We start from the raw sequence: 17,434 nt of genomic DNA on the forward strand, positions 1-17,434 counted from the left end.
GGCACCATTGAGAGCGAACAGGTGAATGGCAGAGCAGCGGGGGACCAAAACTTCCCCAGCACACCTCTGCTGATGCCCTGGAATCCTGACCCATAGCATCCCCTGCTGTGCCCCTCCTAGCTCCCCCAGCAGCTCTGCCGACGCTCCTCAGTCCTGACCCACAGCGCCTTTACCATTCCACGGCTCTGCTGATGCTGCTCTGCCCAGACCCGCCGCACCCCCTGCTACTCCCCAGCTCTGCAGCTGCCCCCCCTTTCCAATCTGTCGCTGGGCAGAGAGAACCTGCCAGATGGGCCGCGTGATGCAGATGCCGAGGGCACAAAGGGAAGGACCATCCTGGCCTCTTCCCGTCCCCACCTGCGTTGGGCCAGCCACAGTGTGACTGACAGAGCTGTGTGTGGGTTGGGTGGAGAACAGCCTGGAGTTGATGCTGCTGTATAAACTACTTATAAGCTCCATGCAAGAAGCGAGCTGGGATGGTGAGGGAGAAAATTGCTTTGGGTATGGTGCAACGCATGTCCTGTGCAGCCCGTGTCCCGTGCAGCCCCAAGCTGCCCTGGCCTCTCTGGTGCCATCTGTCTTAGAAGCAGCATTTCAGGTTCCCCCATAAATCTCCTCTGCCGTTTCCCTGACAAAGGCTGGTGTCTCCTTTGTTTTGGCCAGCGCTGTTTCTCTTACTCCAGGACTGTGAAATTTGCCCGTTTGCCTGTCCCTCGCAGATGTTTACAGCGAGTGGAGGGCTGGGGTGTGCTCACTGCATAACTGACTGTCTGCAAGTTCAGTTTAGTTCCTGCTGGAGAATCTGGGCTCCAGAGGAAGCAGTCACTGTTCTGATGTAAAGAGCCCTCCCTGATCCCCAACACTGAAGTGGAAACTTGGCTTCACACTGATTCGCCTGCCTGCCTGTAACTGACCAGTGATTTACGGTCCCTCTTGGGGCTGGTTTGAGAGAGACAATTTTTAAAACTGATCTTTTTTTTTTTTTTTTTTCCTAGGGGGCTGCAGTTCTGGGAGCTAGAATTCAAGAGCAGATCATTCCTCTACAGGCAGGTACGGTGTAGTGCTGCAATTGTGATAGTTCTAGCCGCCTTCGGCCCCTTTCACCTGAGGATCTCAAAGCACCCCACCAGCACTAAGCAAACTTCCCTACATCCTTGGGAGGTGTCTTCCCTATTTGACAGATGGGGAAACTGAGGCAAAGAGGTGCCATGACTGCTTCGGCCATGCAGTGAATCCATAGCAGAGCTGGGAATAGAACCTAGATGTTTTTATTTCCACGTTTGGGCCAGTACAACCAGAACCTCTAAGTTTGTTCCTAAAATGACTGGAGGTTCCAGGTCATGTGGGTGGGAGTTCTAATTGTCTCCAAACTACCTTGTCTTATCCCTACGGTGTGAGTGGCTGCAGCCAATAGCCAGCCAGTCTCACTCTGTGTTACAATGCCGAGCGTCGTGAGGACCGTCTGGAGTTTTCCCTTGTGTTTTGGATCATGAAATACTACGTAGAACTATAGAAAGGAGAGATGGAAAAGCTCCATGACTCCATGTACTTCCTCTCCTAGGGAGATTATTCCCTACTGCAGGATTGTTCCCTACTCTGCCCTGTTCTCTAGTTTTGTCCTGTCTGCTTTGAAATGACTCAGGAGTGGGGTTTTCACCACATTTCCCCCCCTCCCGAGAGAGGCTGCTCCCCAGTTTAATGGAGCTCATTGTTCGGAAAGGATTGGCAGTTCTTCGTTGGTGGGTCTTAGCCATGGTCACGTTCTGGCGGCAGCAAGCTGCAGAGAGAGGGCTCGTTGGTCTTTTTTTGTGGGATCAATAAGCAGCTCTTTTGGATTCTGTTCTGGCAGACCCGCTTTGTTTGCATCATGGGCCGAGCAGCTTTTTAGACTCCCTGGCTGCGGGTGCCCAGCGACTGAGCAGTAGTGGGCTTGAAAGGGGGAGACCTTCAGGGCATGGGAAGGACTTAGGCCTGTTCCCGGGAAGGACAATTTAGAGAGAGAGATTGTCTCCCTCCCGGTGAGTGTTTTAGGGATTAGACAGGAGGCCCCAGCCTCAGGCAGTGATGTTCTGGGCCCCCCACGCTCCCATCTCTGCTCAACTATCTACTGCAATCTGCTATGACAACCTTCCCCATCCCTGCAGAAACCCAGCTCCGCTTTGAACTGTGCGCACCGACCTGCCCGCAGGCGCAGTCAGGATGCGTTTGACAAGGGAAGCAGGGTGGGCACCCCAGGAGAACTGTCACGAGGAGTGCAGTGTGTTTGCCCCGGGAGGCTGAGGAGGAGGTGATCGGGGCATGTGGCTATCCCAGATCCCTTGGGGGTAGCCTCCCTTTAAAGCCGGCAGACCTGAAACACTGAGGCATCGAAGTTAGATTCACAGCAGGCAGTGACCTCTAGTGGGGAAAATTTAAAATAGTGCCAAGTTCTCCTGGTTTTTGTTTTTGTTTTTTAAATAGTGCATGTCCAGAAGGGTTGTTTCTTCACAGTCAGACCTGGGCTTGTTTTATCCATGCTGAAATGTAGGATCTTAGCAGGTAGAGATGTAAAAGACCTAGCTGTCTTGAGCAGGGGAAGATCTATAAAACAGATCAGTGCTGGGTTGGCCCATCAATCTGAAGATTTTGAGACCGAACCCAAACCCCTATTTGCTAACAGCACTGGGAGCTGACTGCTTTGATTGGATTAAGGCATTAGTGGGAAAGTGATGGTGCTTTGTCTTCATCTAAATAACTCCTCGCTCGTTTGACCTGTGCGTGGGTTTAACAAGGACAAACCTGATTAGCTGAGTTTACTCCACTGTAAATGCAACCTCCTGGATAATTGTTTCCTGCTCTTGTACAGTGCTGTGCTTAGGTCCCTGCAGGATTCGCTTTACATTTGTGTCTTCATTTTTCTTGTAAGGGCACAAACAGCCTAATAAAACAAATACAAATGGAACTCAGATGTTAGCCCCAGCCTTCCCTTCTGTGCGGGCAGAACCAATTGCACGTAAGGAAGTGGACTTGCGTTTGCACAACAGCTGTTTGCACAAGTAAGCGTGGCAGCTGGGCCTCTGTGTGTTTGATCTGACTCCCTCGTACAGATTCGGTCTGCGTTCATTGGTTGCTGGCAAAATCAGTTTGGTGCCCAAAATCCGAGGCTAGTGGGAAATCTGGAGGGACCCACGGGAGGTGATGAGATAGCAGTTGGTGGGCATGTCCTGCAACAGTAGCATGTTCTGTGGCCCAACTCCAAATGTCAGTGGGACTCCCCATCCCTGCGATGTGTGACCCAAAGGCTGTTGCCTGGTGTCTCCCCTGAGCCTGCACAACTTTCCTCTCAGTGCCCGGGATACTAGACAGACAATCACAAAGCTCCAGCCGTCTTGAGGAGGGGTCTTGCGGGATCTCACCAAACACAATGCCCAGCTTGAAAGGCTGGTCGCCTCTGAGCTGGGTGGAATTACATTTCAGGGGCTTTTGTGCATTGCAGACTTCTAGGAATGCTTGAGCAGTGAGCACAATGGATGAAGTCCCAATCACGTCAGTGACCCCCACTGAACCGTCTCTCCTGCTGGTTGGCCCTGTTAAGAGCTGGCTGCCTGGTTTTGGAACCTGCTCGCCTCTTTCTCCCTTTATTTTCCTGGGGATCTTCAAGCCCTTTGCACATTAAACTTTTCAAGGGCAAATTGACTTGCCCACAGTCATGCCGTGAGCTGACCCCAGATCTCCTGGGTCCAGATCTTCCCCAGCTCTAACCACTAGACAGCGTCTTTGATAGTGACCGCAGAACAGCCTTAACCCTAGAAATGGATCGCTAGCGAGGCTTGTGTCCTTAAAGTGACATTTCATGACTGCAGCCTAACGGGAAAGCCACCATGCAAACATGAAGTATGCAAAGGGCCAGGAGATAAATCTAGTTTCAGAATAAGCTCATCAATATACAAGGGAGGTGGAGGTCTGGGAGTTGATCATGCAGCCTAGCTAGCAAACTCAGCTGTGTATCCCTCTGACGAGATCAGTTGGTGATCCTGGGAGAGCAGCTAGGCTGCAAAGGTACCAGCTCAGAGGCTGCTAGACTCTGTTTCTGGAAATGCTATCAGCAGAAAGGAGGTTTCCTCAGCCCTCTTCAGAAGGGAGGTGCTGAGTTTTTTCTTGATGGCAAGAGGGAAGAAGGGTCAGGCAGTAGGCAGCCCTGAAAGGTGGCTTTTGGGACGTGCTTGTGTCCTTTGCTGCTGCAGCATGATGCACTGCATAAAGGGCAGGAAGGAGCCTGGGCTTTTAGTTTTTGTTTCTCCTTTTTTTATTACATTAGCAGTTCAGGTTGTGTCTACTCTGCTTTTCCAAGCTTCTGTGGTTGACTGTGGAGCTTAAAGGATTATGGGATCTTAACTCTCAAGAATGTGTACCCAGAGCAATTGAGAAGAGGTGGGATCTTTTTAGATGAGCTGTGATAGGAGCTCCTAGGACTACCACAATTCAAATACTAAATAATCATAGAATATCAGGGTTAGAAGGGACCTCAGGAGGTCATCTAGTCCAACCCCCTGAATCATATAATCATAAACCCCTTTTAACTCAAACGCCTGCCAAACATCTGGGAGAAAAGACATTTTTGTTAAAGTTTAATCGTCCCCCCTGCCCCTTCAGTTAAGGGCTGAGGAAGTCCCAACTCAAGGGTTTTGGCTCCTCCAGCAAAAACAGACTAGACATTCCTGATATTTCTGTTTTTCATTATCGGGTGGCACCATAAAGAAGCTAAATAAATAAATAGGGTGCAAGCATAATTTTATTGCCACCTTTATAGGTCACCAAAACAAGGAGGATCCCAATGGCTGGAAATTCCTGGTGCAAAGTTATTAACTGTGATAGAATTCCAATTTCTCTAGCAGTTTTCATCCCCAAATGCTCCCCTAACTATGTACACGCAGCCAGCAGCCCTGTGATCTGCAATGCAGCCACCTCTGGGTTGGCAGGGAGCAGCTAGGGAACACCGTGCGTGACAGCGAGCGGGCAGACACAAGGGCAAACCCTGCTCTTGTGACAGATGTCCTGGGGTCTTTCATAGCCAGACCAGACCTTGGTTTTTAAGGGTTTGTACAAAAATCCTGTACACACTTAGCTACCTGCATTAGCGTTTGTGTGTGAAACCTCCGTTCGTCCTGCTCTGATTCTTGGGGGTGAAGGGAGGCAAGATATTTAAACTCTTCTGCTGAGATGGCTAAGAGAGAGAGCAGAGGCAGTAGCAAGCACAGAAGGCAGGGTGAGGCAGCTTTTCATGGCATGGATGCGGGAATCATTTTCCCCTTGAGTCATGCGGGGGAAGGCTGTGGGGGAGCTGATTGGTAGCTGGGGAGGAGACAGCGACACGGCTGAGGACAGGCTGCCAATAATATAAAAGGGAACATGTAACTTTTTAGTGTGCTTTTTGCATAAAAGCAAAATGGAAGTGTCCCCTCCTGTGAGAGGCTGAACAGCGCCCCCCGCAACCTGCAGGGCAGGGACCCTGAGCAAAGGCTAAACAACGTCTAGCATATCTACAGTGCCTTGCGTCCCCCCCAGACCCCTACTGGGCTAGCTTTGCCCTTGGAAAGGCAGCCAGGAGGAGCAAAGGGCCTTCTCCTTGAGAGGTCTGGAGCCCTCGCAGCACCTGCTGACTGTGCTGTGCGGATTATGGCCCATGGCCACCCGCTCAGGCTCACATTCTCGTAACGAAGTGTTGGGATAATACCAGGGCCTTGGGCATGTGGAGAGCTCGGCTGCTGACTGGCTCCTTGCACCACCTACTTGTTAATTTTGTCCCTCTCTTATGGCTTGTCTTCTAGACTGTGAGTTCTTTGGGGCAGGGACTGCCATGTCCCACGGCCTGAGGGGAGCTGCTCTGCAGTGCTCCGGGCTGGCCGGCCCGCCTGTGGGAAAAGAGCAGAGTGCTTTGGACAGGCCAACCTGGGGCTTTCCGGGGTGCCCACTTTGAGATGCCTTAAAAGGGCCTGACATTCGGAAAGCACTGAGCATCCCTCTGGCAGGATCAGCTCCCCCTCTGATTCTGCCCAAGGCCCTTAAAGGGACACTGGCTGATGCGATGCTAGTGCCAATGGGTGGACAGTTTCCGTTTTGGGCATTCGCTCTTGTGGGAGCTGTGAAATCCCGTCATCTCCGTTCTCCCGCTGCACTGTGTGCTTTGAACAGGATCCCCGCCGATGCCCACTCTCCTGGCCCCACCATTGCCTTGCCTGGAGGGGACACGGACCTGGCTGTTAGCAGTGACATCTGTCCAGCTCCTGCGTGTAACTAACTAGCTGCTGGGCAGTCGGTGCCTTGAAAATCACAACAATGGGTTTCACTTCCTAGCAGCCATACGGAAACCAAAGGCCATCCCATACCCTATCACAGCGGGCTTAAGGGAATTGAGGTGTTGGGCCTGATTATTATGATTAATGATTTGCATTACCATCGTGCCCATGAGCCGCATTCGTGGACCAGGACCAGGACCCCAGCGTGTACCAACACGGAAGAAAAAGACGGTCCTGCCCCAAAGAGCGTACAATCTATCAGAGCCTCTCTCTTAACGAGCGACAGTGCATCCTGTGGGCAGACCTCATTCCTACATGCATCCTTGGTGCTCTAGTTTTTAGCTTTGCTTCTCCTGCATGTTGGTAGATGTGCGGAAGAGCTGTCAGGCTGTGGCCACTCGTGTTAATGCACCTTCTGCAAGCGGGCGCTGGCTTCTGCCGCCTGAGCCAGGCAGCAGGCCATGCACAGCCTGCGTGCAGAGCTGCTCAGTGCCTCTGGCGTAGGAGGCTGCTTGGGACAGGAGGCACTGAGGACTGCAAGTACCAGCGGTATCCCTGCAGCACCTTCGGTCTCAGGGACAGAGAGGGAAAGGACAACTGTTAGCCTAGATGCTCAAGTGATGGGTGTGTTCTAAATATGACTTCTCCATGTAGCTCTCCAGTTCTCCCAGTGTGGATGAAATCAGCGAGTGGCAGGGGGGAGGTGTTATATGCAGATCGGAGGAGGTGTTTGAAATGTCAGATTGCTGGCTGCGGGGGCATTTCCTCTCATCTGACTCGCTTGTTTTTGGCTTTTTGAGAGAGAAACGAGCCCCCGAGTCTCCCCCGCCTGGAAACAAGGTTGGTTGCGTAACTTGAGTTTGAAAGCCCAGCTCTGTCGCATGCTTGTTAGTTTCCTACCGCAGAGGGATGCGTGGGCACTGCTGCTCCTCGCCTCTGCTCTGCTCGCTCTCTGCCCACGTGTGCGCTCCAGTTAGAGGCAGCGTTGCTCGTAGCAGAACGTTTCAGCGTCCCCAGCGCTCTCAGTATCATTGTGAGGGGGGGGCTCAGAATATAATGGAGAGGGCCCAGGAATTTGGTCTGCACTTCACCCCTCCTCCTTTGGCCACTGCAGGTCACTGTGCTGATTTGTGTTACTGGTGGCAGCTGTCACGGCTGCCTGCAGTCCCCAGGCACCACTGAGCAGGGCAGACGCATGGAGCCGGCAAATCACAGCAGCGCTACCCCCGCCCCAAGCTGTGCAGCCGGGGCCACTGCCTATCACTGCAGCGCAGTGTCCTGCCCCCTGCAGGCTGGAGATGGGGGCAGCTGCTGGAGCTCACCAGGGCACTGCGGGAGCAGGGGCCAGGCATGAGGGGGTGTCAGAAAGGCGGGGTCTCGGGGCATGTCTACACTGCAGTGTAAGCCCAGGGTTTGCATTCAGGCTCACCACTAACCCCTCTTCCGTATACACACACATCGCTCTGTTCCAGGAGGCTCTAAGCCTGGGTTCAAGCCCTATTGCTTTGCAGTGTAGACACAGCCTCCCCTGGACTCATGTTCTGGGAGTATCCCACAATCCCATGGGCTGACTTTTTGTCCTCTGAACGGTCATGCTTGGTGGACAGTCCAGTTTTCCCACACGGCCCCGTGAACGAAGGGCTAGAGCGGCCACATTGTGGGAGGGCACTAGGAAGTCTGGGATACACCTGGCTGGACTCGGACCTGCATAATGCAATGTAGATGCTGGAGCCCCAGGCTGGGTTTCAACGATTCCTAACCTGGGGTTACGAATGGGTGTAGATGCTCAAGCCCTAAGGTAACAAACCCAGGGCAGGCTGACTTGCGTTCTGCTAACCCTGGGCTTGCATTGCAGGGTAGACACACCTTGGGAGTTAAAAGAGCAAGGCCAAGGGGTGCTTCTGGGAGATGTGGAAGCTCCAGGCTGCCACATCAAGTCCAGCCCAGGTCTGTATGGACAGAGAGTCAGGGCTCTTTGGGGTGACTGGTCTCGGCCTGGTTCTCTTTGGTTACGTCTACACCGCACTAAAGCACGCACGGCTGACCTGCGTCTGCTGACTTGGGCACGCGAGGCTAGGCTGTGGGGCTGCAAAATCGCAGTGTGGGCATTCGGACTCAGGCTGGAGCCCGGGCTCCGAGGCCTCGTGACTGGGGGAGGTCCCAGACCCTGGGCTCCGGCTCGAGCCTGAATGTCTCCACTGAAATTTTACAGCCCTGTGAGCCCAAGTCAGCTGACGCAGGCCAGCCACGGGTGTTTCACCTAGCGGGTCTGTGCCGTGATGGAGCCCCTGGGTTGGCATCTCAGTAAAGAAGCCCAGCATAGAATAGACCACGGAGCTTGGAATCTCCTCCAAGGGCCGGAGCCCCCTTAATTCCCACTCAGCTCCTCTCAGGAGACGCCCAGCCCTTTGGGTCCAGACAGAGGCACAGGGTTAGCTGGGATGAGTGATGGGAGCTTCCCCCAGCCAGTGGTGGCACTAAAAATACCTGCAGAAGAGGCCCCAGAGAGACAACACGTTCTTGCAGGGGCTGGTTTATCTCACCTTCCTTTGAGTAAGGGGCTTAATTTACCGGTCGCCAGTGCTGGAATTTTCTCAGGCCACTTCTTCTCAACCAGTGTGTGTTGGCAGGACTCCTCCCAGGATCACAGGGACCGGGCATGCTGCCTTGAACTGCAGGGCGTGAAGCATCACTCAATACGCTAATTCCCTGGCCTGGTAGTTATGGGACATTACATGCCCCTAGGCCCTGCTGGTTTACACTGAAAGCATCAGGTGCCGGGCAGAGGGTTTTCACATCTGCTTTTTACAAGGGCAACGACGGGGCGGTATTTCTAAGCCGGATTCTCTGTCGTTTCAGGTACGAAGGATGGCAGGGGCTCTGGTAGCAGTTGGCCAAGGCAGGCTGGCTCCTTATCGCATAAAGGAACTATTAGAGATCAGAGACCCGCTGGCTTATCCACTAAACACCATGGCTCCGGCAGCTGGACTCTTCCTGAAATCTGTGGAGTACGACGAAGCTGGTAAGTGAATCCATGGAGTTCCCGTCAGAGGGAACACCGAGCATCGCAAGGTTCCTTCAGTGCAGTCGGATCTGCCTCTGAAGGCAGCAGTAACCTGCCCCAGCCTTGCGATCAAGACTGTCTGCGCCATTATTCGTCTCACAGGCTATTTATAGCCACGTGCCACTGAGTGCCGATGTCGTAATGGGCACTCGCTGCAATGTGACATCATGTTTCCTGGTCAGTTTCCTCCACGGGTAAAACATTCATCATAAAGTTTGCAAAGGGCGTTGAGATTCTTGGATGAACGGTGCTCTGTCGGTGCAAATGAACTAATGAAGCCTCGTTATACCCACGTAAGCGTTATGACCGTTCTGATGAGGAAACTGTGGCACAAGGAGGGGCAGCAGCTTGCTCGAGGTCACAGAGCAAATGAGTGGCTGAGCGAAGTCGAGGATCCAATAATTCTGGCACCTGTTCCCCTGCTCTAACTACCTGACCCCTTCCCTCCCAGAGACAGGAACAGAACCCAGGGTTCGAGACTTAGTCTCTTGCACGTAACAAGTAGAGCTACTACCCTCTTTAAATATTTCACAGCGGGCTGAGAAGGGTAGTGGGCGCCAGCCAAATATCCAGAATTTGCTCGCATCTTCATTCCCACCTCTCACTGGACTGTTACTGCACAGAACCTGTAATGATAAGACCTGTTGCTTAACCCGTCCAGAACAGGAGACGGAAATCCAGGGGGTCCCTGTGAGCGGAGACATGGTATCTATTTTAAGCTGTTTATTTCAGGTACTGCTTCATGGAAGTCTCCCCCCCCCCCCCCCAAAAGGCAATCTCTCTCTCTCAGAAGATTATGAATTCATACAATCCAAAATTCATATCCCTTGTAGGGAGGGAGAATATTAATAAAAGCGATTTTATTGCAGGCAGAGTGTGATAAGATGATGTCTTGATGGGGGAAAGATTATCTTATTTCTAAATCGAATCCGGCCTCTGTGTTAGTGTCCCATTAAAGGGAATCCATGAAATCTTTGCCGCAAACACGTGTACTTGCTTCTGATGAGATTAGCGATCCGCTCCAAGAGAGAAGGATGGGGGCATTGAAATAATTCCTAGCTCACTCGCTAAGCAAGCCTTGCCGTAGTGACAAATGCGAGCCACCATTGTGAAATGATACAATAATCAAGTACTTAATGGAGCTACTTCGTCCATAGCGCTCTCAGCCCTTTATAAAGACGTGTATTATTGCCGAGGATGGGGAAACTGAGGCACGGAGAGGCAAAACCGACTTGCTCAAAGTCACATGGGCTTCACGTGGAGTAGAACCCAGGTATCCTGACAGCTACACAGCACTGTGCCCTAGCTGGCCAGGTCAGGGTTGAGGGCACAAATGATGGAGGGTGGCGATATGGGGCAGCTTGTGTAACTGGTGATCCTGTGCTGCATAGAGAGAGGCCTTTGGACCCCCGAGCTGTCCCCAGGCACACGGCAGCTGCAGTGAATAAACTAAACTCAATTTACTTCTACAGGTGGGGTGGGGACAAACTGACTTCAATGGTTCACCTTGTACTGGCTCTCTCTGGGGCCCCCATCTCCCTGGAGTGCCCTCCCTGTGAGCCGCTTCCTCTCTCTGCAGCTCATTGTAGAATCTTCCTCTCCTCGTTAGCCAGCAATTCACCCAGGGCTGGGGTGAGCTGGTAATGAAGGATCCTTAACAAACACAGAGTGTCCATCTCAGCTAGCCCCACCGGCTCTCCCTGGCGCGCTCCGTTGCAGCCAGGGCTTGCTAAAGCTGTCAAGGCTCCCCAAGGCTCTGTTAAACTGGGGTTAGGTTTCATCCCCCACAGCAGCAGAGGAGGCCTCCTTTGATTTTTCTTGGAGGTGCCAGAGCAGGACGTGGGGAACAAAGAGCAACACAACCCGCTTGGAGACAAAGCAGAGCTCTTGGGCGGGCCTTGAAAACGCTGCAGCTTGTCGGTTTTGGCCCGTTCTAATGGCACTTCTCCCAAGAAGCGCTGGCTGCCGAGCCACCCAGCCATCTGCCCACGTGTGTGGGGACGGAGCCCAGGCAGGAAATGAAGAAACACAGAAACTTAAGTGCTTTCAGGTGGGGCTGGGTTTTTCTTTCTTTCCACATCAATGTTTTCCCTTTTTCTCCTCGCAGACTTGGAGACAGAAGGTAACGCAGCAAAATAGCGGCCCTGTGAGACATGCAGCCGTGCCTGAAAGAACTCGGTTGGTGGGGGCCGTGTTGCGGAGATTTCTGGAACTCGCTTTGTATGCTGATACGCGGCCGGGTCTCAATAAACCCCATTGATTGTGGCTAGAGGCATCTCCACGTCATTTGTCCACATGCCTAGAGGCTGCCCGGGTGGAAGGATAGGTAACTCTGGGCGACGGACAGCCGGTTGGTTTGCAGATTCTAGGCTACTTGGGTCATACCACTGGCTACGAACTCACATACTGTCTTCCCCTCGCCTCCTGCCTACTCCAACATACAGGGAAGGGACCTGTGTGTGTGGAGGGGCGTCACTTCCCCAAGGCACAGACAGAATGGGGTCAGACCATGGTAGGCAAACCTTTGTCTCCTCTCTACCCCTATTCTTTGTAATCCCTGTCCTCTTGCAGACCAGCAGGAGACACAGTCGTTTATGTATGGATCATGAAGGCCCAACTTGAATTGCGGGACGATTGTCAAATAATCGCAGCTGAGCTGCAGACAAGACATGGAAAATTGCGGAAGAGTAATTGATTTTGGTCATTTGGAAAAGCCAGAGAAGACCTATTTGTTTAAGAAAAGTTTGCTAGAACAAGTATTATGTTATGCTCGCAAATTTTTTTTGATAATCTGACATTTTGCTGCAAGTGTATTACAGTTATTAATGCGCAGTGCTGACAGTGGGAGACCCAGCCGCCCGGGGCCGACAGCGGGGCAGCCCAGCTGCCAAGGGCCGGGGACTAGCAGCCGGGAGCTCCTGCTGTCAGCTGCCTGGCTGACAAAATTGCGGTGGAAGCTGAGTTTGATGATGATACAAGAGGCAAATCAGAATCCAGCTTGCTCTTGGATCACTTCAGCATGTGAGCTGGGGCTGCGGATTGTTTTCTGCTCTTATCAGTGCACAAAGCACACGTGAATCAACACAGGAGCGTGTCGGGATGGAGAATACACGGGTGCCTTTTTTTTTAATTAAACAGGATCATTTTTTGTGACACTTAAACCTTAAGTTTAGCCTATTTTATGACTAGGTCTGATACAATCAGCATCATATTGTGTGTTAATTGGCCTGGCTTGTGAATGGCACCGAAACACCAGCCGTCCTTGAGTGGGACTCAAAGGCCCATGCCCCAGGCAGTTGAGCATTGACTTCACTGAGAGCTAAAAGTCAGACCGAGGTGTGCTGGAGGCTGGCCTGTTTTGCTGCGCATATTATGCAACAGTTCATTTTTGTGGCAAAAGTTTTCGGCAGAGAGACTGAAACAAGAGTTATTCTTATATAACCTCATCTTGTTCTGCCTTTTGCTTTCTCTCTTTTAAAGCTTTGTGGTGTCTTACGGCTTGGTTGGTGCAAACTTCAGTGTCTTGTGGTTCTTCCCAAACGAAAGCAAACGTATCGCTCAGTGAAACACTAGTGCGTGGCCGGGTCCTGCTGCAAAAATCATCCTTAGTGCACAAAGAAAGTGCCTAATGTCAACTTTATTAATTAGCCCTTCCTCCTTATGTGCCGGTGTTGCAGTTATTGAGAAGGACCGGTGCAACTGGCCAGAGAGAGGGTCAGATTGTCAGTGACTGTGGGGGGTGGTTTTTCCCCCTACCTTCCTCTGCGGTGTGTGGATGCAGGTGACCTGCCAAGATTATCAGGGTCTATCTCACTTACTCATTTCCCTGGCATTTGCAGCGACTCTGGGCATCGGTGCATCTTGAGTCCCTCCCATTCTCTGCCTGTGGCACAAAGTCTAGGTTCCCGAGGGCTGTAATATTTGGTTTCCTTTTGGTTGCTGGGTGGTGGTGGTGGCTTGTGATATACAGGAAATGAGACTGAACTCTAAGACCCGGTGATAAGCTATCTCCTTGGCTGCAGAGCTGGTGTTCAGACCCCTACAGTCTGCTCCTCAAGGTAAGAAGGTGCTTTTTGTTACTGGGGGGATACTAGATACCCAGTAACCTATTCAGACAAATGAAAAATCCCATTTAATACTTAGTTGCAAGACTGTACAATGTACATTAACTCTTTGACAGCAGGGTTGTGAGTTTGTGATGGCAAAATGAAGTATTTCATCCCCTTACTGTTGCCAGTAGCAGGTTTATCAGTGGAACCACTTCTTCCACCCGCTGAAGGAGAGGTAAGAATTTTCCACTTTATTCTCTCCCTTCGTGCCGAGCGGGTTGGTTCCTACTCACTTTCTAATCCCAGTTGCACAAGGGTGAGTTGGGAGCTGCATTCTTAGCACTAACAGTGCCACTGGCAATTCCAAGGAGCCCCAGAAAATTCCACACAGTCGGGAAGGTTAACATCGGTGTCTCAGTAGGGGTGGTGCTGACTGCATCTGCTTGTATAGCTTTGGGCTCACCCTGTCATTATCCTAGAGACTGGACATATTGCAGAACAGTTAAGGGACCAGCTGTCATGGTGCTTTAGACTCACCTGGGTATCTGAGCTCCACATAGATACAGACACACAGGAAATCTGATGCTATAGATCAAATTTAGGCAACTGTTTCCCTGGAAAGGAGTTGACCAGTGGCCTAAACCTTCCCACATCATTGCCATTTCTCCTTACCAGGAAAAGCATTGGTTAAAATAAAGAAAAAATCACAAGTGGAATGAATCTGATTTAGGCTCAGGCTAAAGTCAAGTACTACCCATGATTTGGAAGCATTCGCATTCTCTGCTAAGGAGAGACCTAGGGCTGTGTAGTAGCTCAGGTGCCAGTCGCAGTTGTGAACTAACGTGGGACTGTGCCTTTCACGAGCTGGCAAAACTGAAACTCATCTCATTGTAGTTTCACGTGACAGATGCTGGGCAACGTTCTGTTCACCTACTAGCCGATTCCGAGTATGAACTGGAGGCCTACGTCTGCACTTCCTGTGGTTTCTCTCTGCAGAGCAAGGTGGGAGGGTTTTGCTGTATGCTTTGCAATGTGACTTTATTCTGGTGCTTCACTTCAGACAGGAGAGCTCAGCATCAAGCCTCTGCTTTGTGAAGAGTCTTCACAGGATCCAGTGTGTTCGTTGCATTTTTCGCGTGAGATAAAATGGCCTGGGGCTGGTGGGTGAGTTTTTGTTTCTTTCACTTCCCTTCCTTGATTTGTCATGAGATGGCGCAAGACGAGGGCAATTGGCAGACCAGGCTCTCTAGCTGTCCATCAATCCAGCCACAAGTGCAGGCTCTAAAATTACAGCCTCTCTACAGATGTTTTTACCAACCCCCCACAGCTGCCATCTTGTTTCTCAACTTGGGTAAAACTAAAACCCTCTCATGATCTGTCTGTCCAATAGCTGAACGACCCAACTTAACTAGCTAGAGGATCTGGTGTTAGTTGGTCAGTTCCACGTTCAGAAGCTAGCGCCTTATATGAGCACTTCAAAAGTAAAAACATCTAAATCAGCACGATCCTTGGTTTAGTGTCTGGATTTTTTTAAAGGAATGCCAACATCTTAATACAAGCTGGAAAGCCCCTCTCCAAATTATCAGGCTGAGTTAGTTTTGCAACACCCATGGTAAATGTTTGAAAATAACCTACCATCTTATATGCTAATTTTTTATTTATTTATTGCTTTAAATATCTTGTTATGCTGTTAATTCCTTCTACTTGGATGTAATCTTCATTGGACATTGCACCCTGACATTGGGAATGCATTTCTGGTGCTTTAAAAGGGATGCTGTCAAATCACAGTTTGACCTGAAATTTGAATTTTGTAAAAACAAGGGTTTATCCTGTGACTAGCAGAAATGTTTCCATTACTAACAATGGAAACTTCTTTTCCAATCCAACAGACCTTTTCCTCTTCACTACCAGGTTTGCAAACCAGAACTTTTGCACCAGGGAGAGCTTGGCAAGTGAAACTCACAATGGTGACTTTCATTATCCAGGATGAAATGCAAGAAGTAAAATGGGTGCTGATAAATTTGGCAGAAAGAATTGGGGTTTTTAAAGAGATGTAGGCGCTGGTCCTGCAAGCTGATTTAGTAGCAGAATGGGGGCTGTTGGGTAATAGGAGAACCATCAGTAAACAATTTAGTTTATTTACAATAGGGAGAAGTTGACTGTACCTGGGGAACTGGGTGCTTCTCCTAGCGTTGTGACAGGGGGAGAGTTTTGCTGCTACCTCTACCCGCTTGTGTACAATGAAGACACTTTGATTTATTTACTTCCGATGTGTATTGTGATGCTAAATTGTTTGTTTGTAAAGAGTTGCTGATGGAATGTCTTCAGTGTTATTTCTTCCCTCTCTGATCCTCATTTTGCTCTAATTAATCCAAAGCAGGTTCGCTTTAAGGGAGTGGAACATCTAAACCGAGTTACTCATCTTACCAGTTCTGAACTTAATGACTTCTCCGTCCTCTTTCAGTGGGGCAGACCTGGTTTCTGATGTCTACTTAGATGGTGGCTTTACAATCTTGCACAGCTGTGCTGCTCACAGCAGACAACTAGAATATTAGTCACTGTTTTCATTGTGGTAATGCTGGGCAAGTAGATTTTGTGCCTTGGCTAGTCATTTCTCATCCCCAGACTGCTTGAGAAGTGAGTTTTTGAGATTTTCCTTTAACTTGAGTGGGTTGGTGTTGTCAGTTAAATATCTAAAAATGTCACTTTTGGGGAAAAAAACCCTACGTTTTCCTGCATGATGCTACCTCTGCTTCTTACGGACTTGCTCTGTCCCACGTCATTCGGTTAGTGGGCAGTAAAATTACTCTCTCTTTCCTCCTGTTTCCTTTAGACAAAGTCTAGAGCCTATTCAAAACCCCACTGCTCACTTCATTTACTAGTATCCTCTCCACTCACACATCACTCTTCTTTATTCCGATCACCCTGGCTGCTCCTCAGATGGAGAATTAAATTTAAGATAGCTCCAAGACCATTGCAACCTCCTTGTCTGTGTGCATGAATCAGTATGTTTGTTTTAGGCCTGCTGCAATTTCTTGGTTGTCCTTTTTTCTTGTCAGGGACAGGGTCAAATCATAGAGTAGTCACTGGGTGTTCACTTCACCAGAGCAGGATCTATTCTTGCATGGTCTGCCACAGTGTGGTTTTGCAGTTATTTCCCTTTCCCCCACTCTGTTATCTGAAAGACCCACACCAACAGATTGTGTAGTCAGACTTGCTGTTCACCCTGTCGTGCCAAAGTGAAACTATTTCCCCCCACCTCTCTAATCTGTTATAACAATCTTTGATGCTTCTTGTAACAACAGGACAAGTGAGGGGACTGACTGTGCCCCTTTAATGTATAATGAATAGTAGCATCTACTTTACTAGGGCCTCCCACCAGAGGATCTCAAAGCACTTTACAAACACTGCATGAAACCTCACTCCATGGCGAGGTGGTATCCCAATTGTTTCAAGAGGTTATTTGTATTACAGTAGCAGCTACAGGCCCCAGCTGACATCCAAGCCCACGTGTGCTTGGCTCTGTACAGATACATCACAAGAAACAGCCCCTGCCCTGAAGAGCTTGCAGTCTAAGACAAAGGGTAGGAGGGGCAACAGGCATAGAGAGGTGAAATGACTTGCCTGAAACAGAAGTCAGGTCTGCTAGGCCCAGTTCAATGCTCAAACTCACACAACCACTCCTAAATTTGGATGCCTAATCTCAGAGAACTGGGGCTTGGCTTGCTCCTGTAACTGGTCTCCTCCAGCTGCCTGTTAAATGTAAATGAGTTGGGGGCTGCGGCTGCTTAATCTCAACCAGTCTCCTGTTTTAGGGGATATTTTTGATTGTAACTTGACAGAAAGATCTTTCCCGACCACACTAATACTTATTTTTATCTTATTAGGCTTACTGAGCGTAGAAGCTTTAGCTACATTTTTAACCAGAACTGGGTGATGTAAGAACTTGGAGTTCTCACAGAGAGCTCCTGGAGCTTTGGACTTGCTCATCTTTGGAAAGAAGAGACGGATCTAGGCTATCCCCACAGAACTTGTTCTCCTGCAGC

The 17,434-nt window shown here is 50.2% G+C and overlaps 1 protein-coding gene across 4 annotated transcripts in view; it reads left to right on the plus strand.

Moving 5' to 3' along the window:
- PUSL1 (pseudouridine synthase like 1) overlaps window positions 1-17,414 on the plus strand; it is a 71,518-nt gene extending 54,104 nt beyond the window's left edge. For all 4 annotated transcript variants that reach the window (XM_074933914.1, XM_074933916.1, XM_074933917.1 and 1 more), the window contains 4 exons: window positions 996-1,050; window positions 9,135-9,297; window positions 11,447-14,552; window positions 17,276-17,414. In XM_074933914.1, coding sequence (XP_074790015.1) covers window positions 996-1,050; window positions 9,135-9,297; window positions 11,447-11,478 — 250 coding nt within the window. In that variant the 3' untranslated portion in view covers window positions 11,479-14,552; window positions 17,276-17,414. The remainder of the gene's footprint in view (window positions 1-995; window positions 1,051-9,134; window positions 9,298-11,446; window positions 14,553-17,275) is intronic.
- Window positions 17,415-17,434: the final 20 nt, after the last annotated feature.

Source organism: Natator depressus, chromosome 18, assembly GCF_965152275.1.
Source record: "Natator depressus isolate rNatDep1 chromosome 18, rNatDep2.hap1, whole genome shotgun sequence".
NCBI lineage: Eukaryota > Metazoa > Chordata > Testudines > Cheloniidae > Natator > Natator depressus.